Below are 23,400 nucleotides of genomic sequence, written 5' to 3'. Positions count from 1 at the left end.
TGGGTGGGAGATCAACAAGGAAACAGGAAAAGGAGGGGGAGGGCTTTCCTGATGGAAGGCAGGACAGGGCGAGGGCACTGTGGGTGTGGGGTGAGGGGATATGAGCAAAATCTTAAGAGTGTTAAGTGGCGTCTAGAAGGCTATGTGGCTGGGGAATCTGGTGCCCGGTGTTGTGTTGTTAAACTGACCCTCCCACCCCCCCACCCCCTGCCTTGTAGCAGTTGCCGGTTTCCATGGGGGTAAATTCTCCTGCCATGGACGGTGTCACGTTCCCACTGTGGCGTTGCTGAACACCGAGGTAGAAAGCCATGGCTACAGCCATCCTTGACCTTGGGATCTCTCGATCAGATTTCTCAGCTGAGATGCAAAGCCCCAGATTCTTCCTGCGCAGCAGCCTGGAGCCGCGGTGGCTACTGAGGTGTGGTTGCGCCATCTGTCCCCGGAATTCGGGGTGGGGTCTGGTGTTCCACTTCGGGGAGCTCGGTGTCAGGTATGGCCGTGGGTTCAGGATGTCCTACTATGGCCGCGACTCTTACTGAGCCCTTGCTGTATGCCAGGGTGTGTTGAACATCTGACTTTTTCCTCATCCCATCCTCACACCCAGGAGATGAGGTGGGTGCTGTTATTAATCCCCAATTTACAGACAAGGAAACCGAGGCACCCAGAGGGTGCCCGAGAACAGCCAGCTCATAAGTGTAGGTGCCACGATTCAGTCCCAGGTTGGCTTGGCTGGATGCTAGAACCTCTGCTCTTAACCCCTGAGCTCAGCGTCTCCTGCTACTGAAGGTGTTCTGCAGCTCTTGTGAGCATCCCAGCGGTGCTAGGCTAGGTAGAGAGCTGGCAAGAAGATGATCATGGGTTTGTCTTTAAGGGCTTCGAGGAAGGGGAAAGAGAGGAGGCTAACCATTTCTTGAGCACCTACTATGTGCCAGGAATGATGCCAGGTGCCTTACACGGCCTCTGGATCAACTCTCACAACAACCCTTGAGAAAGGTGAGACCCTTCCCACATGACAGCCCAGGCTTGGGTGCTCATGAGCCCACCTTCCCCTCCCCGAGCTGGGTAGCCCCCAGCAGGTCACACTCTTTCTCTCCGCCTCCTTCACCCTTTGGTGCCCTGACGGGAGATGCCCTGGGAGACCTCAAACCCTCTGCCAGTTTCAAGTCAAAACTTCTCAGAACAACAGGAAGTGGCCAAGCCATTCGGAAAGTTTGAGGACTGTGGCCACAGCCCCAGACGCATTTCAGGGTCCATATCCGGTTATTGGACAAGTGCCAGAGCTAGCTCCCTGGAGGCCTGGCTGGCACATTCCATAGCTTTCATAACCTTCCTGGGGACCTGGGGAGGGGCATTTGGGAATGAGACTTCCTGCTCAGCTCCGGAAGACTGGCCGAGTTGGCTGGTGGCGGTTTGGCTGGCATCCCAGGTGGCCCCAGGACCTAGCCCCTCAGGTTCCATCAGGGGTCTCTGGGGGCCGGAGAGCCTATCTGAGATCTCTGCAGGATCTCAGAAGAAAAAGGGTTAGCCAAAAGCTCTCACCTAGGTGGGGGTGGGAAAGGGACAGGGCGCCTATCTTGAAGTAGCATGCACTTAGCAAGTATTGGTTTCCCCTGGTAAGGAATCGGGGGCTGCTTAGTAAGGCACCTGGAGGGTGTTGGTGTTTTAACACTCCCTTGGGGCTACCGCGGTTCTGGATTTGACCCTGGATCACCTCTCGTACCCTGCTGAAGGATGCTGCAATACTTCTAAGCCTTGGGGCCAGCCCTGCTAGACCCATAGCCCAGATGGGGTAACTGAGGCCCAGTCTTTGGAAGTTGGAGGACTCCGCAGGTAGCGGACAGCTGGGGAGAGAACTCCAGGGATCAGAACCCCTTACCAGCTTGGCTGGAGTGCCAGCTGGGAAGTCAAGGAGGGAGCTTGGGAGACAGATCACTGGCTACTCCTGTGGCTGTTCTGGGCCCTCCTGGTCCTGCCGGTCTGGGCATCGGCTGCGGTAATCATTCGGCTGGGGCCTCCCCATTGGTGCCCAGCCCTGGGCTGACCAAAGTGAGTCAGGCTTGGTGCCAGTTCTTCCAAGAACTCTTAGGAGGGTAAACAACAAACTCACGGGGAGAAATAGTGTAAGGATCTATCCTGGGACAGGCTCTTCCTGTAGCATTGTTTCAAATGTGTTTGTCAAACTCCAAGTTTTGACACTTGAAAAATGTACAACCCTGGAGCTGAGGAACCGAGAAAAAGAGAAGAAAACCTCTGTCTGGGGTGGAAGGGCATCTTCGAAGCCTCCCTAGGAGAGATGATGTTTGAGTTATGCCTCGAAGGACAATAATAATAATAACAATAACAATAATAATAATATCAAATGCTTTTTATAAGCTTCTTATGTGCCTGTGACTGTTTTGGGACCTGTATCTGCTTCTTTCATATCTGCTTTATGTCATCGAATTCTCTCAAAACCCTGTGAGCAAAATACTATGTTATTCCTATTGAACAGATGAGGAAAGCAAGCCAAGGCACAGAGAGGTTAAGTGACTTGCTCAAGACCACACAGCTAGCAAGAGGTAGAGTCAGGATTCAAATCCAGGAAGGCAAGCCAGTCACTGCCTGAGGCCTTCCCTGAGCTATCTAATCCCTCTGAACCCGTTTCTTTATGCATAAAATGGGGGCGATAGTGCAAGAGTACTTAGTGCGTAGAATTATGGTGAGGACAAAGAGGATACAATCCCCGGAAACCGCTTAGAGCAGTGCCTGGCACACAGTAAGTGTTCCAACAGTTGTAGATGACTTCTGTCACCGCCGTCGTGGTTATCTTCAGGCCTCCCCTCCCCCTCCGGCCGCGGCCGCCTCCCCCGCAGTGCCAGCCCGTGACGTGGGAGCTGCGGCTCGCACAGTCTGGGTTTAATTGGAAACTAAACGAGGAGGAAGGGGGTGTTCGGGGCCCCTCCCTTGACTCTGAACCGACCCCCCTACTCCCCCCGCCCCGGAATGTGCGACTCCCTCTTTAGCGACGCCTCCCGCCGACCGCGGGTACTGCTCCCGCACGGGGCACGGAGCGGGGACCGGGGAGGCGGCGCCGGGATGGGAGGCAGGGGAGGGCCGGGGAGGTGCGACTGTGCTGGAGGGAGGGCAGGCAGGGGACATGCCGGGTCTTCTGAGCCCCAGGTCAGCTCACCACGAGCCAGCGGCCGCGCCCGCCACGGCCGTGGGCCGCTCCCCACCTGGCAGTCAGCGCGCCCAGGTCTCCGCGGCCCGGGCGCTCGGGCGCGCTTGGCTGGGGTGCCGGCAGAGGGCGCGCGAGGGGGCCCGGGGACGGGCGGGGGCCACGCGGGAGGCGGGATTGGGGGGAGGGCCCTGGGCTGCCCCTCCCGCCCCCTGCCCGCCCACCCGGAGCTCCAGACTAGGAGGCACGAGCGGCGGGGGCCCCCTGCGCGCTCTGCCGCCTCCTACCTGTAGAGCCCGAGGGGCTCCCCCTCGCCGGACACCTATTCTTTCTCCTCCGGAAACCTCCCGCCTAGCTACCCGCGTCTCGCATAGGCGGCGCTGGGACCCCGGGACAGGGCGCCAGGCTCGCAGCTGGTGACATGTAGACGCGCCCTCCACGGTCCAGCCTCGGCACCTGGGCACCCTTCTGCCCGTAAAGTTTGGGGCTGGGCGCCATGGCCAAGAGCAGCTCCCTGAATGTCCGCGTGGTGGAGGGCCGGGCGCTGCCCGCCAAGGACGTGTGAGTACCCCGGGGCGAGTCGCGGGCGAGGGGCGCACCGGACATGGGATGGGGCCGGGGTCGCCCGTTCCGCGTGCCGGGGAGGGTGGGTGAGGTGGGCAGGGGGTTCTTGTCTAAGACACAGTATTGATGCAGATCCGCCTTCACGGGGCTAAAACCCCATGCCCATGGCTGTCCTAGTGGAAAGGGGCGCCCAGACTTAGCAGATACGCCACCCTGCTCCCCGGAAGGGGGGTGTCTTTGTTTCTAGGATGTACTAAAGGGGATTGGAGGGTCGGATTTTGTTGGAGCTGGGGAGGGCATGGGGGGGGTCCTCTTCCTTAGTTCAGGCAGGGTGGGTGCCTATCAAAAGAATCCTGGGAAGAAGGCCTAGAGCGCCGGTTGGCCTCAGCATTCCTCTGTGTCCGTCTGGTGTTTAGATTCAAAGACAGTCATCAGGTGGCCCACCAGCCAGGCCTGGGGGAGACTGGGGTCCTCTGGACCCAGAGCCCTGAGCTCCCCAGCGAGGAGCTCCCTGTGTGGCCTTCCCTGGATGCTGAGTGCCTTGAAGAGCCACCCCCCCACACACACACCGTAGCACCCTCTCCAGCCAGATGTGGTGGGGCCGGAGGACCCTTGGGCTCCTGTTGGTACCAGTCCTTGGCTCTGCTTCCTCCAGGGCTGAGTCAGCAGTTGCCGAATCAGCAGAATGGCAGGAGGGGTCCCCCTCCTGCTTGGCCTGGAGCCCAGAAGGGGCTGTGAGGTGTCAGCACCTGGGACAGGTGTGGGATCCTTGGCAGGACATCAGCTGTGTGACCTTGAACATGGTCCTCTTGGATCTCGATTTCCCACCTGGACAATGGGAGCTCTGGACAGGATCCACCCAGCCCAGAGCAGCTGAGGGGGGTGGAGAACCTGTTAGGATTTACCCCATGGCCAGGGTGAGCAGAAATCTGGATTCTGAGCCTTTACCCAAGTTGAGATAAGGGCTTAGATATGCCCTGACTCCCCCAGCTGTGGGTCCCCAGTGAGGAGTCTCCTGCCTTTGATTTTATGAACCTCGCCCCTCCCCAACCCTGGGCTGCCGAGAGCAGTTTTAGCTTCCCCTCATCCTCATCAGCTACCCCAAATAAACATGCACCTGGGATAGAAGCAGAGCACTTGCTGTGTGAATGTAGCATCTGGACAAGCCCCTGCTTCCCTCTTCTGGGACACCCTCTCAGAGCCTCTGAGAATGACATTCTGGAACTGTCGGGTCAGGGAGGCCAGGAATTGGGGCCTGGAAACTGCTGGAGGGCTGAGGGGGAGCCCCTCCAAAAATCAGGTTTCCATCTCCTGGCCCTGGGTGAGGGCCATGAGGGAGTGGCGGGTGCTGCCCTTGGCCCTGGACACAGCTCATGGGGTGGACATGGCTTGTAGGGTGGACATAGCTCGCGGGGCTCCTTCTGCCTCTCCTGCAGAGGGACTTAACTCATACCTGGTTCCTACACCTCTTGGCCACCCTTTCTCCCCCAAGTTCTCGGGCCAAGGTGAGCCCCAGAGCAAGGGTGGGAAGGAGTCACTAAGCCCTAGTTGAGCCACCCTGCCTCAGTTTCCCTAGCTGTTGGCTCCCTTCTTCAGAGGGGCTGTCCTCAGAGCCTGCTGGGATCTTCACACCCATGGAAACTCTTAGATGGGGGCGTGTTCTCTCTCTGGTCTCCTAAGGGAAAGGGCCCAGACTTGTCCTGAAGCTTTGTCAGTTTTGAGGGGGGGGTCTGACCTGACGCTGGAGGAGGCCCCCACTGACAATTTTTGAGTATTACTCTTATGAATAGCAGCTGTAAGTCGTTCCAGGGCTTACTCTGGGCCAGGTCCTATCCTTAACACTTCCTATGGTCCTATGAGCATTTCCATTTATAAATAGGGGAAACAGGCCCAGAGAGGCAAAGTCACTTGCCCAAGGTCACACAGCTGGGATTTGAGCCCTGACTGCTCCCATGAATAAACCACACTGGGCAGGCAGTGGCTGAGGGGTCTTCTTTCCCACACTTGAGTTGGGGCAGGGCCCATGGGAGAGGTCAAGGGTCTGGAGAGATTGAGGGTCCGGAGGGGTCACCCCTCCTGCTATTGCTGCCTCCTACCTGATGGGAGACTGATAAGGCCCTTGTGCGTCAGAGCTGTGGAGCCAACGAGCGAGCTTGGCTCCCAAGAGGGGCCCCAGGGTCAGGCTTGGTGGACGGAGGGGGGCGTGTCTCCCAGCTCTTTGCTAGTGGGATCCCAGCCAATCTTCCTCCACGTCTGCCGTCGGGAAAACTGAGGAACGGGACCGTACCTAAAAGAGGCTCAGGAATGGAGAACCCAGCCAGAGAAATGAGATATAGGGGTTCCCCAGACACAGGCATCCTGGGGCGTAGAGGCAGATTAGGAAACTGAGGCTCCCAGGGTGTCTTAGGCAGTTGCAACAGCGAGTGCAAAGTCCCTGAGGCTGGACTGAGCTTGGTGGAAGACAAAGGAGGCCTGTGCGATGGGACAGAGGCAAGATGAGGACCCTGGTGGACAGCTCGGGATGGGGCTGGTAACTCTTATTATGAAGGGGGGATGGAGCTGGCTTTGGTTGGCTCATGGCTGATGCCTCCTCAAGGGGCTGCTGTGGGATGTTGTTTTGAGATCTGGGTGCCCTGGTCTGTGCCAGCAGAGGTGCGGCCCCACTGGGCTGAGCATCGGGAGTCCCCCCCACCCCCCCACCCCCCGCCAGGGAAAGTCCCGTGGAAATGAAAAGCTGGTCGGCAATGCTTTCTCCAGAGGGTAGTGTTAAGGCTCCCAGAGGTGAGCTCTGGGGCCGGCCGGTGATGCATCCCACCATGCATTTTCTCCTTTAGTTCCTCCAGCCCCCCCCCCCCAGAGATGTGTGTAAACATCATAGAGAGGAAAACCCAGCACCCACAGAGAGGATGGGGCTTCCTGGGTTCCACAGCTAACACACAGTAACACTGGGATGCCTCTCCAGCTCATGCTGTTGACCACGGCTCCGGGCTTCCTGGGACCAGTACTGGGAACTTTCTAGCCTCATGCCTCAACGTTCTGTTTCTATGGGTGGAAGCCCAGAGAGCCCATGCATGGGGGTCGGGCAAGCAGTGGGTGGGCTGTGCACCCGTGACATCTCCTGCTGGTCTCCCGAGGTTCTGCCCCTTAGCCCGACTTGCTGTGTGACCCCGGGCCAGTCCCCTCCCCTCTCTGGGCCACAGTTGCCCTTATCTGTACATAATGAGGGTGGATTGGGACCTCCACTCATGGCTGCCCTCTCAACCTCCCTCCTGAACATCCTCCTCCTGCAGGTCTGGGAGCAGTGACCCCTACTGCATCGTGAAGGTGGATGACGAGGTGGTGGCCAGGTGAGGAGTGGACAGGCCGGGCCTGGGGAAAGAGGAACAGGGCGGGGGATGGAGGAGGAGCAGCTCCTTCTAGACCTGGCGAGTCCAGGCACAAGATTTCACATTGAAAAGAGGAGCCGGCCGGCGGTAATGCTTATGCCAAGGGTGGACGTGTGGGGCTGAAAGTGACTGCTTTGTGCTTTGGCCCCTCTGGGGACAGACAGCTGGGGCTGTCACTCCTCTCCCCATCCTGCCCCACCGACTGGCCGACACCTTCCCCCGGACCAGATGATGTCCCTGCCGGTGTCCTGGGGCTGACTCAGCGGCTGCCAGCCTCCCATAGTGGCCTCCCCGGAGGCGGGCATCTCACGCTTGGCTGGGCTGGCTGGTTCCGGGCCTGCTGGGTGCTGCGGGCACTGGGGCGTGCGTGTGTGTGTGTGCGTGTGTGTGTGCGCGCGCATGCGTGCCCCGCTGGGCCTGCTTGTGAGTGTGTGGGGGGGTGTTGGAGGGCTGATGTGAATGCCTGTGACCACATGTGCGTGTCTCTGGGGGTGTGCGGCTCATGGGCTCACATTGTGTCCCGGTGGTGTGTGTGTGGGGGGTGTGCACGCCCGTGGGCTGCCCTGCATACACACGTGAGCACCAGTGTCTGCTTGTTTGGGTACACACATGCCATCGTGAGGACAAGTGAGGACGTGAGGGTGTTTGATGAGTGAGTTTTGGGCGGGGGTGGAGGAATGTGGGGCTGGGCCATGGTTGGCTCCCGCCCCGCCCCCGCAGGCCTGGGCGGTGTGGGTGGGCAGGTGGGCGGGTGGCTGAGGCCCGGGGTTCCTATGGAGACAGCAGGATTCAGGATGCTTCTGGTGCTGGTTCCGGTCCAGATGGGCTGGGAGCGGGTGGTGGGGAACCCCATGGGGGAGGGTCAGCCTGCAGCACCCCAGCTGACCCCCTCCATTGTTCTCTATGCTCATGCTGCCCCCTCCCCACATGCTATGATACCACCCCCAAACCCACAGAGAGATTTTCTGTGCGATCCCAGGCTGCACTCTGCCCAGCTCTGGGCTCTGAAGAGGGACTTCCAGCTGGGAAAAGGCCAGGACAGGGGGAAGAGGGTGTTTGGGAAGAAGGGTCCATCTGACGGTGGTGCCCTGGGCTGGGGTAGAGGGCAGAGTGCGCATCTCTGTGTGCCTGCGTATGTATATGTTCACTCTCCTTGTTGGGGAAGAGTGTGGGGAAAGGGAAGAAAGGAGTGACAGGTATATGACCCAATTCTACAGCCATAGATTTGGGTGTGTCTTCATTGGGCAAAGTAGGTTCTTCGTTCCCTACTGGGTGAAGAGAAGTGCATCTGCAGGGGTGTCGGGGTGAGGATGCTCTCTGTGTGTGTCTGTTTCTAGGCTTATTTTGCTCCCTAACCCTTTTGTGGTTCCCTCTTGTTTCCTGAGTGCTCTGGCTCCTGCTGACTTCATGGTCTCTTGGCCCCTCACACTTCCGCATTTCCCATCTAGCACCTTCCTGTTCCTCAGACTCAACAAACTCACTCCTGCCTCAGGGCCTTTGCACATGCTGTGCCAGCCATCTTGTCCTCATCTTCTCATCCCCCTTTGCCTAATTAGCTCCTGCAGGAAGCCTTTTCTGACTCCTCCTGTCCACACCCCCAGGCCCAGCCAGGTGCCACTGAGCTCACCCTAATCACTTCTCTCACTGTGTCATGTGTCATAAGAGCTCAGGAGAGAGCACCTGCCCACTGAACGGGGCTCTGTGGGGGCAGGGACCTGGGCACCTCTTCCTCTGATTCTCCATAGCCCACAAGACTTGGCACACAGTCAGGGTGTTTATGGAGTGAATGAGTGAATGAATGGAATTTGCAGGTTTTCAGTTACTGTGCGGGGGTTCTGTGTGTGTGTATCTGCCATCTATCACTATATATGTATGAGTGTGTGTCTGTGGGTCTCTGTGGGTCTCTATGCGCTGGGCAATTTTTTTTTTGGTCTGTGTGTCTATGTGACTGTGCTGTTTTCTCTGTGTGTATCTGTATGTGTCCATATGTAGAAACACATAGATGTGCATTTCTAGAAATTTCTGAGGCTTCATATGTGTATCTGTGTATATGGGAGTGCGTCTCTGGCTTTCTTGGTGTATCTGTGAGTGTCTCTCTTTTCATGTGCCTCCTTATGGGACTGTGTGTGTGTGTGTATGTGTGTGTATGTAGGTCTCGGAGTATGTGAGTGTTGGGGTTTCTGTGTGTGTATTTGTGGGTTTTTTCGTGTTTTTTTTTTTAAGTAGGCTCCACACACAGCATGGGGTCTAATGTGGGGCTTGAACTCATGACCCTGAGATCAAGACCTGAATTGAGATCAAGAGTGGGACCCTTAACTGACCCAGACGCCGCTCCCTGTGTGTGTGTCTGCCACCTGTGTGGCCCAAGGGTCCCCAGCCCCCTGTGCCCTTTTTACAGGACAGCAACTGTCTGGCGGAGCCTGAGCCCCTTCTGGGGGGAGGAATACACCATACACCTGCCCCTGGATTTCCACCATCTGGCCTTCTATGTGCTGGACGAGGATACAGTGGGGTGTGTGTACTGGGGACCCATGCCTGGGCACCTGGGGGAAGGCGGGATGCCCCGAGGCAAAGTACCCATCCAGCCGGCCCTTGATGCCTGCTCCCTCGACTTAATGACTTGGACCCTCACCTGCCCACCTTTCCACAGGCACGACGACATCATTGGCAAGATCTCGCTGAGCAGGGAAGCAATTGCAGCCGACCCCCGAGGTGGGCGAGGGGCAGCGACCTTCAGCTGGGCAGAGGGAATAGGCGTGGCCATGCCCAGGTTGGGCATTTGCAAGCATGTAGCAAGTGGCAGGGGAAGCACAGAGTCTTCACTGGAAAATTATTTCAGTTGTTGATTTCTCTCTCTCTCTCTTTTTTTTTGGGAGGGGAAGAGAGAGAGTGAGAGAGAATGCATGCGCCCATGTGGGGTGAGGGAAGGGCAGAGGGAGAGGGAGAGAGAGAATTTTAAGCAGGCTCCTTGCTGGACATGGAGCCTGACACTGGGCTCAATCTCATGACCCGGAGATCATGACCTGAGCTGAAACCAAGAGTCAGATGCTTAACTGACTGAGCCACCCAGGCACCCCATCAGTTGTTGATTTAAAAAAATTTTTTTTAAATTTAGTTTATTCATTGAGTAGTTAATTACTTTACATAGTTCAATATTCAAAAGGTATAATTAGTGGGGGAAACTGTCCCTCTTAACCCAGCTATTCCATTTTCGTTTTCAAGGTTGTCAGTTTCTTGTATGTCCTTCTAGAGATATTTTATTTTATTTTTTTAAAGATTTTATTTATTTATTTGAGAGAGAGAGCAGAAGCAGGGGGAGCAGCAGAGGGAGGGGGAGAAGCAGGCTCCCTGCTGAGCAGGGAGCCTGACATGGAGCTCGATCCCAGGACCCTGGGATCATGACCTGAGCCAAAGGCAGCCACTTAACTGACTGAGTCACCCAGGCACCCCTAGAGATATTTAAAAAAAAAATTTTTTTAAGATTTTATTTATTTGCGAGAGAGAGAATGAGAGAGAGCATGAGAGGGAGGAGGGTCAGAGGGAGAAGCAGACTCCCTGCTGAGCAGGGAGCCTGATGTGGGACTCGATCCCGGGACTCCAGGATCATGACCTGAGCCGAAGGCAGTCGCTTAACCAACTGAGCCACCCAGGCGCCCTCTAGAGATATTTTAAATAGGTTTATTTATTCCAGGTGCTTTACATGAATCAATTCATTTAATTATTGTAATAACCCTGTGAGGTAGGTACTCTTATTCTGCCCGCTCCATAGGTGAACATCCTGAGGCACAGGGGGTTGGTTCTATGGCTTGCCTCAAATCACAAAGTTATTAAGTGGGATGGCCAGGATTTGAACCAAGATTGTCTACCTCCATCCAGTCTGTGCTCTTAACACAGCACTGTATGTGTTTTGTTCTCTGCTCCTAGGAATGGCAGCCTGTTATACTCATTGTTCTCTACCTTGCCTTTCACATCACCACGTACCTTGGAGATCTTTCCATATTGGTGCCCCAAGAGCTTCCGCATTCTTTGATCTTTGACTTCATGGCACTCCATTGTGTGGATATATCATCATTTATTTGGCTGGTTCCCTACTGATGGACACTTGGGTGGTTTACTATCTCTCCCGAGTTCAAACAATACAGCCATGAATAGCCTTGTACAAATGTGATTTCACATGTGTGCAAGAGATATTAATCAGTCTGATAAATTCCTAGAAGTAGATTTGTCATAGAGTATCCATATTAGCACATTAGAGAGTTATTGCTAAGTTACCTTCTATGGAGGAGGTAACAATTTGCCCACCCTGTACGTTTGGCAGGAATTACCAAACGCTTTGATCTTGTATCTGAGAGGTAAAAAAATTGCCTCTTTGTGTAGGTTATTTTGGATTTCTCTATGAACGAGATTGAAAGCCTCTTTACATATTTAAGAGTCGCTTTGTTTCCTTTTTTGTTTGTTGTTTATTTACATTGTATGTGCATTGTCCCCCACTGGGTTGTTTGGCTTTTCTTATTGATTTGTAGGAGCTCTTTGCATATTAGGTCAATTTAACTCTGTCATATCAGCTGCAAATAGTTTTTCTCCCTTTGTCACTTATGTTTTTGCTTATCATTTTTTTCTATGTATAAAATTTATTTCTTTTTCTCTAGTTAACTTCATCTTTTTGTTTTTATGGCTCTTGATTTTCTGTGATACCTAAAAAGGACTTCCCAACTCTAAGATAAAATTTTTTTACATGATTTCTTCTCGCAACAATTTGTTTTCCTTTTTTACATTCAAGTCTTTGCTCTACTTGGAATTTGTCCAGATTCAAGGTATGGAGAGGGATTGAACTTTATTACTTTTTGTCTAGATGACTACTAATTGTCTCAATGTCAATAACTGAATAATGTATTTTTTCATCAGTGGGGATTAGTTGGAAACCTACATGCTAATCATCATAATCATTGCTCCTATTTAATGAGAGCTTACTATGTGCCAGGCATGATGCTAAGCACTTTATATTTAGTCTTCACAACACCAAGTGAAGTGTGTACTAGAATGATCTTGAATTTATGGCTGATGGGAAATGAGGTTTGGAGAGATGAAGGCAATTGCCCCTCCTAGAAGTTGCAGAGTTGGGAGTTGGGTCCAGGCTGCGTCTGCTTCCAAAGTCTGTGTTTTCAACCTGTCCACCAAGCTGTACCCATTGTGCCTCAAACATCCACCCAAGGGGGTGGAATTAGATGAATGAAGTATGAGGCCAAATTTTAAGGAGCTTATGGACCAGATAGAAACACAAAACACGTTCACACACAAGCAAGGAGCAAGAAAAAAAGGGAAGCTGGCCATGTGTCTGAATGTTTTTTCAAGCAGGACAGGAAGGTGGGGGTAGAGGCATGTGGAATATCACTGGCATGACAGTGGATGAGGATAAGAGGGCAGTGAGGGCTAGTGTAGTCAAGGAAGGTTTCCTGGATGAAGGGGAATGAGTTGGTTCTTAAAGGTATCTCAGCAAAGACACTAAGGCGTGTCTCTGTAGACTCTCTTCTAGTGTCAGGCGTAGGCCAGGGCAGATGGAGCACTAGGTGGGTCTCTATTGGAGAAGGCTGTAGGTGTCAGGCTAGAGTCTGCACTTTCTCCTGGAGGCACTAGGGAGCCACTGATGGTCCTTGAGCAAGACAGTGAAGAGAGTGGAGCCATATTATCAGAAGATGGAGTGGCAGGAGAGATTAGATACATTTTCAGAAGATCTCTGGGCTGCTTTGTGGATACTGGATCACAGCGGGACAGGAGTGCATGTGGGAGATAAATTAGGAGTCTGTTGCCATGGTCAAGTGAGAGGAAGCTGATGGCATCCTGGATTTGGGGGTAGCAGTGAAGACAGAGAGAGGTGAGGTGGGACTACACTTCATCACACACACAAGGAAGTGGGCCACCATGAGCAAGAGTCAGCAGACACAATAACCACCAGATTTGAACCCATGAAGATTTTAGAATTTATTACGTATGATATACAGAATTTTAAAAGGAATAAAATATTTAAATAAATAGAAATGTAATCACCAGAAAGGGCCAGCGATAATCATAATAAAGTAAAACAATACATTAAAAAATAGATTTGAAGGGCGCCTGGGTGGCTCAGTCGTTAAGCGTCTGCCTTCGGCTCAGGTCATGATCCCAGGGTCCTGGGATTGAGCCCCGCATTGGGCTCCCTGCTCCACAGGAAGCCTGCTTCTCCCTCTCCCACTCCCGCTGCTTGTGTTCACTCACTGTGTCTCTCTCTGTCAAATAAATAAATAAAATCTTAAAAAAAAAATAGATTTGAAAAAGAACCAAATCGAACTCTTAGAGATAAAAAGTAGTGACTGAAATTGAGAACTGAGTGGCTGAGTTCAACAGCACATCATTCGGAGCTGAAGAGAGAATTAGTGAGCTGGAAGAGAGATCTGAAGAAATTATTTAGACTTTAGCCCAGAGAAAAAAGAAGGAAAATATGAAAGAGAAGTTCAGAGACATAGAAAATTACTGAGAAGGTCTAACATCCATTTAATTGGAGTCCTAGGAGGAAAGAATAGAAAAAATAAGGGAGAACGTGCGGGGCTCTCAGCGGGTCTGGCGCCATGTCCCGGAACCTGCGCACCGTGCTCATCTTTGGCAGCTTCATCTCCCTAATCGGAGCCGCCTTCTATCCTATCTACTTCCGGCCCCTAATGTGGCTGGAGGAGTACCAGAAGGAGCAAGCCATAAATCGAGCTGGTATCATTCAAGAAGATGTGCAGCCACCAGGGTTAAAAGTGTGGTGATCTCAGGACCCTTTACCACTCTTAAAATTTTTTGTGGACCCCGAAGTGGGTAATACCTGTAGGTACTATATTAGAAATTAAGACAAAATTTTAAAATGTTTATTAATTTATCAATAACAAAGCCATACAGAGGAATATGACATATTTTGTGTGAAAAATTTGTTTTCCAAGATAAAAAATAATTTGCAAATTTAAAAAAAAAAAAAGAAAGAAAAAATAAGGGAGAGGAAGTGATACAAAAATTGATGACTGGAATTTTCCAGAACTCAAGGAAGGACATGATTCTATAAGTAGAATCAGCACAACCTGCAGTAAGCAGGATTAAAAAAAAAAAAAAATCCTTACCTGCCTGTGTGGTGAAATTGTAGAACATCAAACTCATAGTCCTTAAAATTAAAGAGAAAAGATTCACCATTGACAGAAGATCAGTGATCAGGCTGCAATGACTTCCCAACAGCTACAATGGAAGCTAGAAATCAGTGGATGGTATCTTTCAAGTGTTGAGACAAATGAAGCGGGTAGGGGAGGGAGGTTGAAATTGACTTGACTGATTCCCGACTGGGAGAACTGCCCCCTGCCGGGTGGGAGGCTCAGAGGAAGGAATGCCCAACATTTTTGTGAGGGGAGAGTATGTTGAGACTAAATGATGGAGGGTTTTGTATATTAGAGTGAAGAATGAGTACAGGGTGAAGGGCATTGTACTATACTGCTCACATTCAAATCCCAGCTCTACCACTTACTAGCTGTGGGAACATGGGCAAAGCTCTTCTTTCACTGGGCCTCATTTTCCTCATCTGGAAGTGTGGATAATTACAGTACCTACATCAGAAGGCTAACATGAGAAGTCCATGACTTAATACATATTTAATGTTAATTGAATTTTTAAGTTAACACAATGCCACTGTCTGGTAGGTACTTAATAAATGTGAGCACCTGTGCCTTCCAGGAATTGATAGCTGGATCAACCTGAGCCGTGTGGACCCAGATGCAGAGGTTCAGGGTGAGATCTGCTTGGATGTACAGATGCTGGAGGATGCACGGGGCCGTTGTCTTCATTGTCATGTGCTCCAGGCCAGGTATGGTCATGATGGGGGTTGGTGTGAGGTTGGTCTGAGAATGAGCAAGAGTTTGCTGCATTCTCCCAGCTGTTTTGGCTTTTGAGACCACGTCACTCCTGGGGCACTTCTGGGCTCACAGCCAGGATCCCTTGTAGGCAAACAGTCCATGTTCACCAGGTTTGCAAGTTCCTGGGTTTGCACAAGCAAAATCCTTGCTGGGTCCCCAGTGACCAGCAACCAAAGGTCAGACACTGAGAATGGCCAAAGTGTGGAGGTGTATTAATCAAATTGTAAGTGATAGATACCCAATTCATACTAGCTTAAGCAGATTGGCTTATATGAATGACATGCAGCTTCAGGCATGGCTGGATCCAGGTGCTCAAACAGTGACATCAGGAATCTGTAGACATAGACTTCTCGGTTATCTTTTGTGTTAGCTTCATTCTCAGGCAGTCTCTCTCCAGGTGTGGGCAAAGATGACCCCAGCAGTCCCAAGATGGCATCCTACCAACTTGGCAGGTCCAATTGAAAAAGAAATTTCCTTCATCATTTCCCACTAATGTCCTAGGACTGATTCTTATTGGCCCAATCTGGGGCACATACCTATCTCTGAACCAATTACATGGACTCTGATGGGTCAGGCCTGAGTCCCACACCCACTCCTGGAGTGAAGAGAGGGATCAGCCTACCTAAGTTATGTGAGCTGGGAGTGTGAGACAGGGGCAGGTCCTGTCCCAAAGAAACAGGAGAAGGAAGTTGGATGCAGGATCAGCAAAACCCCACAGATTACCCTCCAGGGGCACCAGCTCGTGGGATATCCATCTTCCCTCCTGCCTATTTATTGCTGTGTAATTCCCTCCTCTCTTCCTCAGCTCCCCCATCATTCTGCTTCCTTCAATACTCCCATCCCTTTCCCCCCTCTCATCTCCCATCTTGTCTTTCTGCCTTGTTTTCACACCTTACTCCCCCAACCCTCACTTTTAGACCAGTCCTCACTCACATTGGGGAGGTTCACTATTTCTGGTTTGCTGTGTGACCTGAAAGCCTTTTCTTGCCCTCTCTGTGCCTCTCCCACCGTCTCCAGATCTCTGTCTCCAGCTGGGACTCTCTGGAGTCTGGATGGAGTACCAGGGTTGCAGAGGACAGGCAAAAGGACTGCACATGGGACAGGAGGCTCCTCATCTGCTTTGTGCCAGTGGCCTCCTCCCCAGCCACAAGGCTGTGCAGGATCCTTGCAAGCAGGAGAGGGACTGATTGCTGTCGCTTAGCAACTGGGCTGGCTCCTAGGAAACCAAAGAAGGCTTTGGATGCCAAACAAGGGTGGGAGAGAAGAAGCAAGAGGAAGCAAGCAGCCCCTGGTGGGGGGCTGTCACTGGGTTTGGGGGACCTCAGGAAGGAGGGGTTGGGGAAACTGACTAAGGTGAGACTTTTGGGTTGTCGTAGCAACCAGAGACAGGGGGTCCTTGCTTCAAGCCTTTTCTTGGATCCTAGGCAGGGTGTGGATATGAGCATTTGTTGAATGAATGAAGGAATGAATGAATGAACGAGCACTCCCATCCGGCCAGCTGCTAAGCTAAGCCTGTTATACACATCATCTCGTTCAAGCCTCGGCCCTGTGAGGTTCGATCTGTTATTATTTCTATTTTCCAGATGAGGACACTGAGGCTCGGGGTGGTGAAGGGACTTCTCCCAGTGTCACCCAGCCAATGAGTGGTGGAGCCAGGCTTTGAACCCTGGCATCTGGTCTCCTGCCCAGGGGCTCCAGGGAAACTGAGGCTCCCCTCCCACTCCCCACTGCATCTTCACCTCCTGGGCTTTGTGATTTAGGACTTGACCTTCTGGTGCCTCAGTTTCCTTATCTGGAATACAGGGGCATACTAGGGCCTCCTGATAGGGTAGCACTGGTCAACAGGAAGATACTGGGCTTCGATGGGCAGGGTGAGGGGTGCTCCTTGCTGTGTCCCTACAAGTGGAGGCCAGAGGCATTTGAACGGTCTATCCTGAACCCCTTTTCCAAGGTCCAGCCTGGGTCTTGGTCATCAAGGGTCCTGCGTCCCTCACGCCTTTCCTCATCTTCCGCAGGGACCTGGCCCCCCGGGATATCACCGGCACATCTGACCCATTCGCACGAGTGTTCTGGGGCAGCCAGAGTTTGGAGACGTCAGTGAGTGGGGGCGTGGATCGGGGGAGGGGCGGGCATGGAGGCAGGGCCTCCTCAGCTCTGCCTCACTCCCCCTCTCCCCAGACCATCAAGAAGACCCGCTTCCCACACTGGGATGAGGTGCTGGAGCTGCGGGAGATGCCGGGTGCCCCAGCCCCACTGCGAGTGGAGCTCTGGGACTGGGACATGGTGGGCAAGAATGACTTCTTGGGCATGGTAAGCACCCCCTCCCCTGACACCCTCCATGGCTCCCCACTGCCTCCAAGAGGGAAGGAGAGGGGAGATGGGCTTGCATCCTGGGATCTGGAAGGATAGATGTGAAAGCTGTCTCAGCTGGCTCCTTGGCCAGGCCCGGGCAATGGGGTCCCATTGCCACATTGCACAGGCGAGGAGACAGAGACTCTGCAAGGGGCAGGAACCTGCCCAAGGTGCCAGGCTGGGCCCAGATTCTCATTCTGGGGTGAGAGTACTCAGGACGACCATGTGCTAAGTGCTTCTCCAGCATAATCTCACTTTTGCACTCTTTATGGCCACCCTGTGAGGCTGGGATTGTTGTCTGCATTTTATAGTTGGGGAAACCAGGGTTCATTCAGAGAAGTTGAGTGGCTTTCTCAAGGCCATATGACCAACAAAGGGCAGAGCCAGAATCTGAGCTCAGGCTTCTCTGACTCCAGAATCTCAGCCCTTAACCCCTATTCCTGGAAGCACCGGGCTCAAGGTCTGTCTCTTGGAACCTCAGTTTGCACATCTGTAAAATGGGTGTGACTGCCCCTGCCTCTCAGTGGGAATGGATGCATAGTCAGGGCTGACAGTTTTTTTTTAAAAGGATGCAAGATTAGAGCAAGTTATAGGGAGGCTTGGTTATGCACAGCCGGCCGGGCAGGCAGGCGGGGGTGTAAATGGGGTAGCCGCTTTGGAAAAGAGTCTGGCCCTTCCTCAAACGGTTAAAGACCATCACCACATGCCCTGGCAACTCCACTCCTGGACGCGCACCAAAGAGAAATGAAAACACATATCCACATAAAAACTTGTACATGAAGGTTCACAGCAGGCAGTTGTTCGTGACAGCCAAGAGCGGAAACAACCCAAATGTCCCTCTGCAGCTGAATGAATAAATACAACATGGTGTATCCTTACAATGGAATATTACTCAGCCATAAAAGAGAATGAAGTCTGGCACCTGCTACAACGTGGATGAATGTTGGAAACATGCCAAGGGAAAGAAGCCTGTCCCCACAGATTATATGATTTCATTTATATGAGATGTCTGGAGTAGGTGAACGTGTAAAGACAGAAAGTAGACCAGTGGTGGCCAGGAGCTGGGGGTGGGGGTGGGAGATGGGGAGTGACAGCTAATGAGCGCAGGCGTTTGGGGGGCTGATAGAAAATACTCTGAAATTAGTGGTGACGGTTGCCCAACTCTGTGAGTAGACCAGAAGCCGTTGAATTACACACTTTAAATACGTGACTTGTATGGGATGCAAATTACATCTTTATAAAGTTATTTTAAAAGAGAGGGGCTGGGGCTCAGGGGCCTTCTGGACTCTCTTTAAGCTTCCAGACAGGTGCGATTTGTGTCCCCCCAAAGAGCTGAAAATGCCCTCAGTCCAGATATGTGGTCTCTGGCAGCTGTGTGACCTTGGACAAGTTGCTCCATCTCCCCAAGCCTCAGTTTCCCCAACTGTAAATGAAGTGTCCCTGGAGGCCCTCAGCATCCTGGCAGGAGCTAGTCCTTTGGGACTGGGAGAGGAGTGTGGCTGCTCTTGTCAATGGGATTTGGTAGGGGAGGGGAGGTGACCCCTGGCAGTCTACGCCTCCCCTCCTTGGGTGGGCAGTCAGAGCTTTTCTTGGCCTGGGTGGGGCCTTAGGCCGGGCAAGTTCGGGTTCAGCTGAGGGTCTGCGTGTCCCCCTGCAGGTGGAGTTCCCCCCACAGGTCCTGCAGCAGAACGCACCCAGTGGCTGGTTCCGTCTCCTGCCCTTTCCCAGAGCCGAGGAGGATTCTGGGTAAATGTGGGTGTGGAGGGAGGTGGCCAGGCTGAACTCAGGTCGAGTGCCATCTTCAGCTTGCGGGCAGGTCCTGGTGGGTGCCCATGTCAGCCCACAAGCTGTCACCATGTCACTTCGTTCACTCATTGAATGTCTGTCTTACAATGTGCATTTACTTAAGTCCAAATGAGTTCACCTTGGACCCCATCCACCTGTTTGCACGTGAACATATCAGCTCACACTAGTCAATGCGTGTTCAGAACCCCGGGTCTTTCCACACCTGTGCACACCTGTTCACATTGTCCGTTCTTGTATACACCTTATGCTGGCCACACTGTTCACATCGACTTTACCTGTCCATTCCCGTGTATCCCTCTGAACATCTGTTCACATATACCCACACCTGCCCACACTTCTCCACACTTGTCTGCATCAGACTACACTATCCACACCTGCCCCCATTGTCTGTTCACAGTGTACATATTTTTTTTTTACACTGGCCACGTCATTCCACACCAGCAGTATCTGTTGACTCTGTCTGCACTCATCTGTTCCTGTGTACCCCGTCAGTATCTGTTCACACCTGCCCACACTGCCCACGCCTGTTCACACCTGCTCACACCTGTCCCCATCTGCCTTGTTTTGCTAATACCCATGCTCCTTATCTGTGTTCACACCTGCCTCTCTTGGCCGTCCGCGCCTGCGCGTACATACTTACTGCTCTCTCACCTGCGATCTGACCCCGGTCAGGGGGACCCTGGGCGCGCTGCGGCTGAAGGTGCGCCTCATCGAGGACCGCATCCTGCCCTCCCAGTATTACCAGCCGCTCACGGAGCTGCTCATGGAGTCTGTGCTGGGGCCGGCAGAGGTGGGTGCATCCATTCTACTGGGGATCTGGATGATGGCTCCCCGTGCTTCAGGGATCCCTCCCGGGGCTCTTGCTTTGGGGTCCCAGGACCCTGGGCCACCTCCCCTGTTGGCTGTCCTTGCCCAGGAGGATGCTGCTAGTCCCCTGGCTGTGCTGGAGGAGCTGACCTTGGGGGACTGCCGCCAGGACCTTGCCACCAAGCTAGTGAAGCTCTTTCTTGGCCAGGGCCAGGCTGGGCCCTTTCTGGACTATCTCACCCGGCGTGAGGTGACCCGGACCAGTGAGTTGCCTGCATGAGCCCCAGACATCACACCCCAGGGATGGGTCCACACACAGGGTCTCTGAGGGAGAAACGGGGGGCTTCAGGCAGAGGTCAGGGGCTCCTATGTGTGTGGGGGCGGGGGGGTCCCTACACTCTGCACCAGCAGCCAACTGGGGATACAGTCTTGGATTCAGGTGCTGGCATTGCTCCTCTTGAGCTGTGTGACCTCAGGCCGCTCATTGAACCACTCTGGGCCCCTGGACTGTGAATGGAGTTGATGTTGCAGCTCTACCTGATTCCTGAGGCTGGAAGAATCATGACTCCCACCTTGGGTGGGTGGGGTGAGGTGGATCCGGCCTCCAAATCCCAGCAAACATTTCCCTCTGTCCTCCCAGCTGACCCCAACACCCTCTTCCGTTCTAACTCCCTGGCATCCAAGGCAATGGAACAGTTTATGAAGGTGAGCACGCAAAGGCCTGGTGGGGCCCAGCTGCAGCTTCCTCAAGGGGACTCCTTTTCTGTGCTTACTGGGAGCCCAGAGCTTGGCCGGCCTCGGCTGGCTCAGGGTAGCTGCGCGGGGTTGCTGGTGGCTGGTGCCTGGCCTCACCCTGAGACGCCCCTCACTCCTGCCCTTGGACATGCCTCAGCCTCGCTCTGAGCCTCTCCCTGCATGGTCCCCCCGCTCCCCGCTCGTGGGCATGCCCCCGCCTCCCCCTCAGCCCCGCCCCATGTGGTGCCCCCTGCCCTCAGCTCGTGGGCATGCCTTACCTGCACGAGGTCCTGAAGCCGGTGATTAACCGTGTCTTCGAGGAAAAGAAGTACATGGAGCTGGACCCGTGCAAGATGGACCTGGGCCGCACCAGGTGAGCAAGGCCTCAGGGGCGAACCCCAACCCCCTGGCAGCCCCCTTGTCTGCCCAGAGCCTTGCCAGCCTGGGTCTGTGCCTACTCCCTCCCTCCGGCTCCGTTGCTCAGGAGCTCCGCGTTGCCGCAGAAAGCCTCACTGGGAGCACCGCGATCCTCGGGCTGAGTAGTGTAGTGGTGACGGGCAGGACTCTGAAACTGAGCTCCTGGGTTCGAATCCCAACTCTGAGGCAGGCAAGACAGACCCTACAACCTGTGTGGGAATAAGAAAGAAGGGACAAGAACCTTGCAGGTAGAAAAGTGTTATTCCATCATCCACTCAACAAAACAATCGTTGAGAACCTATTGTTCAGACACCGGCTGAACACTGGTTCTGAGCAGGGAGTAAGCGGACCCAAATCTGTCTTCCAGGGGGAGGGAGATAGCCAACTAAAGAAGGTCATTGAAGGCGCTCAGGGGAATGGAGAGAGAGAGAGAGCAGGGAAGGGTTGTGGGAGCAGAGAAGGGGCTTGCAGGATTTCATAGGGTGGTCAGAGGGACAGCCTCACAGAGAAGGGGACCTTTCAGCAGACACTTGAAGGAGATGAGGGAGGGAGGCATGCACAGATCCGGTGGAAGAGTATCCCGGGCCAGGGGAAAGAGCAAGTGCAAAGGCCCTGAGGTGGGAGCGTGTGTCCGGCGTGTCCCTGCTGAAAACGCACCAGACCAGGGTCCGTGATGATGTGTGGTGGGAAAGGGATGGCCTCTTTGAGGAGGGGACATTTAAGCTAACTGTGGGTGCAAGAGGGTCTCAGGCGGAGGGAAGAGCATGCACGAGGCTCCGCGACAGGAGTGAGCTCTGCGTGTTTAAGCAGCAGAAAGAAGCCTGGCGGGAACGGGAGGAGGGGAGGTTATGGAGGGGGGATGGGAAGGTGGGTGCTCTCAGCTCAGTGGGGGCTGGGGGAGGGTTTTGAGCTGACAGAGGCTGCGCTCGGAGGCACAGCCACTCTGTTTCCCCAGGAGAATCTCCTTCAAGGGCGCACCCTCAGAGGAGCACGTGCGGGACGCCAGCCTGGGGCTGCTGACCGGCTACCTGGGGCCCATCGTGGAGGCCATCGTGGGCTCCGTGGGGCGCTGCCCGCCTGCCATGCGCCTCGCCTTCAAGCAGCTGCACCAGTGCGTGGAGGAGCGCTTCCCCCAGGCGGAGCATGAGGTGGGCCACGCGTTCCCATGGAGCCGATGGGGAAACTGAGGCTGGGGAGGGGCAGTGGCTTGTCCAGGGTCACATGGAGAGGCGGAGCAGGGTGGGGACAGAGCTGGGCTGCTCACGCTAAAGTACTGTGTGTCCTGTCGGAAGTGGGATCGGTATTCCTGGCAGGGTCTGGGATCCAGGGGTGGTGGTAATAGTAGTAAGAGCAGCTAACGCGATATATAGCCCTTGTCGGGGGTCAGACCGCCTTGAACGTATTCCTCGCCTTATCTAGTCTTCGTATCCACCCTATGGGGTGGGTACCAGTATTCTTCCATTTCCCAGAGGAAGAAGCAGAGGCCCAGAGAGATTGAGTCACATGGTCCTGGGGTAGGCACCTGTCTAGGCAGTCTGGCTTCTGGATCGGTGCTCAAAACCACCAAATATAGAGTCTGGCACAAAGTAAGTGCTTCTTAAATGCAGCTCTTAGAGAAAGAGAGCGAGGGAGCGCAAGAATGAGCGAGCACACTGGTACACAGTAGGTGCTCAGTAGCAGGCGCCCGAAATAGCCTAAAAGCAAATCCCCGCATGTGGCAGTGCTTTGTCACTATTGACATAAAAGTTGAGACCCCCGGCGCTGCCTCCGGCAGGTGAGGTGAATGAAGGCAGCAGTCCGGTGTGGGGCAGTAGGGAGTGGTAGGGACTGTGGCAAAGGGAACTCCCATGGCTTGTCTTAAGGGGGCAGCTCCAGACAATCAGTCATTGCCATGTAGGAATGCGGACCCAGCACTGCCAGATCGTGAGAGTTTATTTTCTAGAGCCGACATTCTGGATTTTATGTGAGGTCTCCTATTTTTTTAAATGTTGGCATTGATTCACCTAACAACAACAACACAACAACACTTTGAGCCAGTTGTTATGTGTTTGCAGCTGGACTCGCCTGTGGGTTACTCATCGGAGCCCCCCTGGTTTAATGGTCAGCATCCCTTCCGGGTGGCCGTGGTTTTTTTAATTATTATTTTATTATTTTATTTATTTATTTTTTTTTTTAAAAAAGATTTTATTTATTTATTTGAGAGAGAGAGAACGAGAGACAGAGAGCAGGAGAGGGAGGAGGGTCAGAGGGAGGAGAAGCAGACTCC

The 23,400-nt window shown here is 53.6% G+C and overlaps 1 protein-coding gene across 2 annotated transcripts in view; it reads left to right on the top strand.

The window, feature by feature from the left end:
* The window catches only part of RASAL1 (RAS protein activator like 1), a 33,514-nt gene that overhangs the window by 1,131 nt on the left and 8,983 nt on the right, over positions 1–23,400 (top strand). Inside the window, exons 2-14 of one of the 2 annotated variants that reach the window (XM_045887599.3) lie at positions 3,532–3,718; positions 7,012–7,068; positions 9,506–9,619; positions 9,758–9,819; positions 14,839–14,968; positions 17,033–17,114; positions 17,196–17,327; positions 19,027–19,115; positions 19,848–19,965; positions 20,092–20,245; positions 20,623–20,687; positions 20,978–21,090; positions 22,090–22,282. In XM_045887599.3, coding sequence (XP_045743555.1) covers positions 3,654–3,718; positions 7,012–7,068; positions 9,506–9,619; positions 9,758–9,819; positions 14,839–14,968; positions 17,033–17,114; positions 17,196–17,327; positions 19,027–19,115; positions 19,848–19,965; positions 20,092–20,245; positions 20,623–20,687; positions 20,978–21,090; positions 22,090–22,282 — 1,374 coding nt within the window. In that variant the 5' untranslated portion in view covers positions 3,532–3,653. Of the gene's footprint in view, positions 1–218; positions 3,719–7,011; positions 7,069–9,505; positions 9,620–9,757; positions 9,820–14,838; positions 14,969–17,032; positions 17,115–17,195; positions 17,328–19,026; positions 19,116–19,847; positions 19,966–20,091; positions 20,246–20,622; positions 20,688–20,977; positions 21,091–22,089; positions 22,283–23,400 lie in introns of both variants that reach the window. The other variant, XM_064578412.1, reaches the window with a different exon arrangement.

This window comes from Mirounga angustirostris, unplaced genomic scaffold (genome assembly GCF_029215605.1).
Source record: "Mirounga angustirostris isolate CCGP_5_RB_7025 unplaced genomic scaffold, mMirAng1.0.hap1 SCAF_14, whole genome shotgun sequence".
NCBI classification, from domain to species: domain Eukaryota; kingdom Metazoa; phylum Chordata; class Mammalia; order Carnivora; family Phocidae; genus Mirounga; species Mirounga angustirostris.
Note: the sequence above shows the minus strand (reverse complement) of the source record. Positions and strands in the feature narration are given on the sequence as shown.